Source organism: Rhinoderma darwinii, chromosome 1 (genome assembly GCF_050947455.1).
Source record: "Rhinoderma darwinii isolate aRhiDar2 chromosome 1, aRhiDar2.hap1, whole genome shotgun sequence".
In the NCBI taxonomy this organism is placed as follows: Eukaryota; Metazoa; Chordata; class Amphibia; order Anura; family Rhinodermatidae; genus Rhinoderma; species Rhinoderma darwinii.
Genome location: NC_134687.1, coordinates 561,701,202 through 561,707,201, shown reverse-complemented (window position 1 = coordinate 561,707,201; position 6,000 = coordinate 561,701,202). Strand labels below are relative to the sequence as shown.

General features: G+C 46.8%; 1 protein-coding gene across 1 annotated transcript in view; it reads left to right on the top strand.

Annotated features, from left to right (window-relative positions):
• The first annotated feature begins 4,991 nt into the window (after positions 1–4,991).
• TBCA (tubulin folding cofactor A) overlaps positions 4,992–6,000 on the top strand; it is a 49,951-nt gene continuing 48,942 nt past the window's right edge. The window contains exon 1 of the mRNA XM_075854887.1: positions 4,992–5,157. Within this exon, the coding sequence (XP_075711002.1) occupies positions 5,105–5,157 (53 nt within the window). The 5' untranslated portion in view covers positions 4,992–5,104. The remainder of the gene's footprint in view (positions 5,158–6,000) is intronic.

Below are 6,000 nucleotides of genomic sequence, written 5' to 3'. Positions count from 1 at the left end.
CTCCTCATAGAGAATACGATTGCGCTATCGATTTGGTACCAGGAGCTAAGCTCCCTAAGGGTAGGATATTTAATCTCTCTTGTCCCGAACGTGAAGCCATGAGAGAGTATATCCAGGAATGCCTGGCCAAGGGTTACATTCGCCCCTCTACTTCTCCGGTAGGTGCTGGCTTCTTCTTCGTAGGGAAGAAGGATGGTGGTCTTAGGCCATGCATTGACTACCGTAACTTGAATAAGGTCACTGTAAGGAACCAGTATCCCCTTCCTTTGATTCCTGATCTCTTTAATCAGGTTCAGGGGGCCCAATGGTTCTCTAAGTTTGATCTACGGGGGGCGTATACCCTTATCCGCATCAAAGAGGGGGATGAGTGGAAGACTGCGTTTAACACGCCCGAAGGTCATTTCGAATACCTCGTCATACCTCGTCATGCCCTTTGGGTTGTGTAATGCTCCCGCGGTCTTCCAGAATTTCATAAATGAGATTTTAAGAGATTACCTGGGGGTATTTCTTGTAGTGTACATTGATGACATACTTGTGTTTTCCAAGGACTGGTCCTCCCACATTGAGCATGTCAGGAAGGTGCTCCAGGTCCTTCGGGAAAACAAACTGTTTGCGAAGACCTAAAAATGTGTGTTTGGGGTGCAGGAGATACCATTTTTGGGTCAAATCCTCACTCCTCATGAATTCCGCATGGACCCTGCCAAGGTCCAGGCTGTGGCGGAATGGGTCCAACCTGCCTCCCTGAAGGCGTTACAGTGCTTCTTGGGGTTCGCTAACTATTACAGGAGATTTATTGCTAACTTCTTGGTCATCGCTAAGCCTCTTACGAACCTCACTCGCAAGGGTGCTGATCTCCTCCGCTGGCCTCCTGAGGCTGTCCAGGCTTTTGAGGTCCTTAAGAAGTGCTTTATCTCGGCCCCGGTGTTGGTTCAGCCCAACAAAATGGAGCCATTTATCGTGGAGGTTGACGCGTCCGAGGTGGGAGTGGGGGCTGTCTTGTCCCAGGGTACCAGGTCCCTCACCTATCTCCGTCCCTGTGCCTACTTCTCCAGGAAGTTTTCACCCAGAGAGTAACTATGATATTGGCAACCGCGAACTCTTAGCCATTAAATGGGCATTTGAAGAGTGGCGCCACTTCCTGGAGGGGGCTAGGCACCAGGTAACGGTCCTTACCGACCACAAGAATCTGGTTTTCCTAGAATCGGCCCGGAGGCTAAACCCGAGACAAGCTCGATGGGCGTTATTTTTTACCAGATTCAATTTTTTGGTTACCTATAGGGCTGGGTCTAAAAATATTAAGGCTGATGCACTGTCGCGTAGCTTCATGGCCAGCCCTCCTTCGGAGGAAGATCCTGCTTGTATTTTGCCTCCAGGTATAATCATTTCCTCTATTTGAGTCTGATTTAGTCTCTGAAATTGCTGCTGATCAAGGTTCAGCTCCCGGGAACCTTCCTGAGAACAAGCTGTGTGTTCCCCTGCAATTCCGGCTAAGGGTACTTAGGGAAAATCATGACTCCGCACTATCTGGTCATCCAGGCATCCTGGGTACCAAGCACCTCATTGCCAGAAACTATTGGTGGCCTGGGTTGCCTAAGGACGATAAGGCCTACGTCGCCGCTTGTGAGGTTTGTGCTAGGTCCAAGACTCCCAGGTCCCGACCAGCGGGCTTACTACGTTCTTTGCCCATTCCCCAGAGACCTTGGACCCATATCTCCATGGATTTTATCACCGATTTGCCTCCATCTCAAGGCCAGTCGGTGGTGTGGGTTGTAGTAGACCGCTTCAGTAAGATGTGCCACTTTGTGCCCCTCAAAAAACTACCCAATACTAAGACGTTAGCTACCTTGTTTGTCAAACACATCCTGCGTCTCCATGGGATCCCTGTCAATATTGTTTCTGACAGAGGGGTACAATTTGTTTCTTTGTTTTGGAGAGCCTTCTGTAAAAAGTTGGAGATTGATCTGTCCTTCTCCTCTGCCTTCCATCCTGAAACTAATGGCCAAACCGAGAGGACTAATCAGTCTCTAGAACAATATTTAAGGTGTTTTATCTCTGATTGTCAATATGATTGGGTCTCATTCATTCCCCTCGCCGAATTTTCCCTTAATAACCGGGTCAGTAACTCGTTAGGGGTCTCCCCCTTTTTCTGTAATTTTGGGTTTAATCCACGGTTCTCCTCCGTTTCACCTGGTAGTTCCAACAATCCCGAGGTAGAGGTCGTTCATCGGGAACTGTGCACAGTCTGGGCCCAGGTTCAGAAGAACCTAGAGGCGTCCCAGAGCATACAAAAAACTCAGGCAGATAGAAGACGTTCTGCTAACCCCTTGTTTATGGTCGGGGATCTGGTGTGGCTATCGTCAAAGAACTTGCGCCTTAAAGTCCCGTCCAAGAAGTTTGCTCCCCGGTTTATAGGGCCGTAGAAGGTCATTGAAGTCCTCAATCCTGTCTCCTTCCGACTGGAGTTGCCCCCATCTTTTCGGGTACACGACGTGTTTCATGCCTCCCTCCTTAAACGCTGCTCCCCGTCCTTGTCTCCCTCGAGGAAACCTCCTGTCCCTGTTCTCACCCCTGAGGGGGTAGAATTCGAGGTGGCCAAGATTGTGGACAGCAAGATGGTCCAAGGCTCCCTCCAGTACCTGGTCCATTGGAGAGGATACGGGCCTGAGGAGAGGACTTGGGTACCCGCCCGGGATGTTCACGCTGGGGTATTGGTCAGGAGGTTCCACCTTCGTTTCCCCAATAAACCAGGTCCATCTAGAAAGGGTCCGGTGGCCCCTCATAAAGGGGGGGGGGGGTACTGTTAAGGATCTGCCAGGCACAGCTTCTGTATCCACGCCCATAGGTAATCAGTCTGCACCTGCTTCTATGTCTGTGAGACTGACTCCATCTTCCACCACTCAGGATGGCTGGCTTAGGAGTAGGAGAGCCTATCACAGCCTGGCCAGACGGAGCTAGCTCCCGCCCTCTGTCTATTTATACCTGCCTTTCCTGTTCCTCCTTGCTTGTGATTCTTCTCGTTTGGTTTCCTGGCCCTTCTGCAGCTTCTTGAACTACTTGTCCCTGCTTCGTATTGACCCTGGCTTACTGACTACTCTTCTGCTCTGCGTTTGGTACCTCGTACACTCCTGGTTTGACTCGGCTTGTTCACTACTCTCCTGCTCTGCGTTTGGCACCTCGTACTCTCCTGGTTTGACTCGGCTCGTTTATTACTCTTGTTGCTCACGGTGTTGCCGTGGGCAACTGCCCCGTTTCCCTTTGTTCTGTGTTTCCTTGTCTGTTGTCTGTCGTGCACTTATTGAGTGTAGGGACCGTCGCCCAGTTGTACCCCGTCGCCTAGGGCGGGTCGTTGCAAGTAGGCAGGGACTGAGTGGCGGGTAGATTAGGGCTCACTTGTCTGTTTCCCTATCCCTGTCATTACATCATACTTATGTTGTTGTTATGTTGTTGTCAAGCCATGATTAAGAACGCAAGCGGCGTTCGAAACGCGTAGGTCATCTATGCTATATACCCATTTCTTGGCAACACAGGACATTTCTATTCCATCCATTTTTTCCATTGATCCTCAATTTTAACTTATCGAATTAAAACTTGGAACAAGTTTCTTTTTACCCAAAAAAATTTTTGCAGCGCTGGATCTACCTCTTTTTCCTTCATGTTGTTGTCATACTTATGTTGTTGTTAGGTTGTACTTATGTTGCTGTCATACTTATGTTGTTGTTATGTTGTAGTCATACTTATGTTGTTGTTAGGTTGTACTTATATTGTTGTTAGGTTGTACTTATGTTGTGGTTAGGTTGTACTTATGTTGTCATACTTATGTTGTTGTTAGGTTGTACTTATGTTGTTGCTAGGTTGTACTTATGTTGTTCTTATGTTGTACTTACATTGTTGTTGTTACCTTGTACTTACGTTGTTGTTAGGTTGTGCTTATGTTGTTACGTTGTACTTATGTTGTTCTCATACTTATGTTGTTTTTATGTTGTTGTCATACTTATGTTGTTGTTATGTTGTAGTCATACTTATGTTGTTGTTAGGTTGTACTTATATTGTTGTTAGGTTGTACTTATGTTCTTGTTAGGTTGTACTTATCTTGCTGTCCTACTTATGTTGTTATTATGTTGTTCTTATGTTGTTGTTGGGTTGTTCTCATGTTGTTATGTTGTAGTCATACTTATGTTGTTGTTGGATTATACTTATATTGTTGTTAGGTTGTACTTATGTTGTTGTTATTTTGTACTTATGTTGTTGTTAGGTTGTACTTATGTTGTTGTTAGGTTGTACTTATGTTGTTGTTAGGTTGTACTTATGTTTTCGGTAGGTTGTACTTATGTTTTCGGTAGGTTGCACTTATGTTGTCGTTAGGTTGTACTTATGTTGTCATACTTATGTTGTTGTTAGGTTGTACTTATGTTGTTGTCATACTTATGTTGTTGTAGTCATACTTATGTTGTTGTTAGGTTGTACTTATGTTGTTGTCATACTTATGTTGTTGTCATACTTATGTTGTTGTTAGGTTGTACTTATGTTGTTGTTGTTGTTAGGTTGAACTATTGTTGTCATATTTATGTTGTTCTTATGTCATTGTTAGGTTGTACTTATGTTGTTGTTAGGTTGAACTTTTGTTGTCATATTTATGTTATTCTTATGCTGCTCTTATGTTATTGTTACGTTGTACTTATGTTGTTGTTCTTATGTTTTATGTTGTGCTGCGGGTTATTGCACGGTAATGTTACCACGGCTGCATTACATGTGGCAGAACGCTTTTACCAGCAGGAGCCTGGTGCAGAATTTTTAATAAGACTATACTATACTTGTGATACTATTTAGATAAAGAAATACATTCATGGACATAATGAAAAATATGTAGTATGTCCAGAAAACCCAATCAAGTCAGCTGGACACCTGTCATTCCTCAGCGCAGCGACCACTCACGTCACATCCAGCATTGTATAACGCATACACAGCTACGCAGCAACGGGATACTCGCACGCATGCGCAAAGCTCCACATTCTCCTCAGTGACCACTACTCTCGTAACTTCGCACAGTGCGCATCCTCCGTGGTTCGCTGGTGACGACATCGCGCTTCTATCATCCCCGGTTAAGATGGCGGATCCACGAGTGAGGCAAATAAAGATTAAGACCGGCGTAGTAAAGCGGTGAGTAGGGCGGGTGTGTGAGCCTGAAGTGTGCTGCGCCTGCCATGATGGCGCCCATGCCTGACACTACGTAACCTGCGCGCCACGAGGATGGAGCCCAGCATGCTGCGTCATGGCCGCCTTGCTAGATAATGAATGACAGGAATTTCCTGTTCACGAGTCAGTCGTGTAATTGTCATATATCTGCCGCACTTTAGTACCGTGTCGTTCATTTATACAATAGGACATCTGCGCCAATCACTGAAGAGCTGTGCACATATGCACAGTATTAGCCCCTCTGACTCACGGGAAAACCCCTTTAAGGCTATGTTCACACGGAGTATTTTGGGGGAGGAATATCTGCCTCAAAGCTCCAAACGGAATTTTGAGGCAGATATTCCTCCCCCAAAATACTCCGTGTGAATAGCAATTATCGCGCCGTTTTTCGCCCGCGGCCATTGAGCGCCGCGGGCAGAAAACACGCTTTCTCCTGCCTCCCATTGAAGTCAATGGGAGGTCAGAGGCGGAAGCGCCCGAAGATAGGGCATGTCGCTTCTTTTTCCCGCGAGGCAGTTTTACTGCTCGCGGGAAAAAGACGCCGACGCCTCCCATTGAAATCAATGGGAGGCGTTCTCGGGCCGTTTCTGCCGAGTTTTGCGACGCGGTTTCCGCGTCAAAAAACTCGGCAAAAGACCCCGTGTGAACATAGCCTTAGGCTATGGTAACCGCGTCGCAAAACTCTGCAAAAACGGCCCGAGAACGCCTCACATTGATTTCAATGGGAGGCGTCGGCGTCTTTTTCCCGCGAGCAGTAAAACTGCCTCGCGGGAAAAAGAAGCGACATGCATCTTCGGGCGCTTCCGC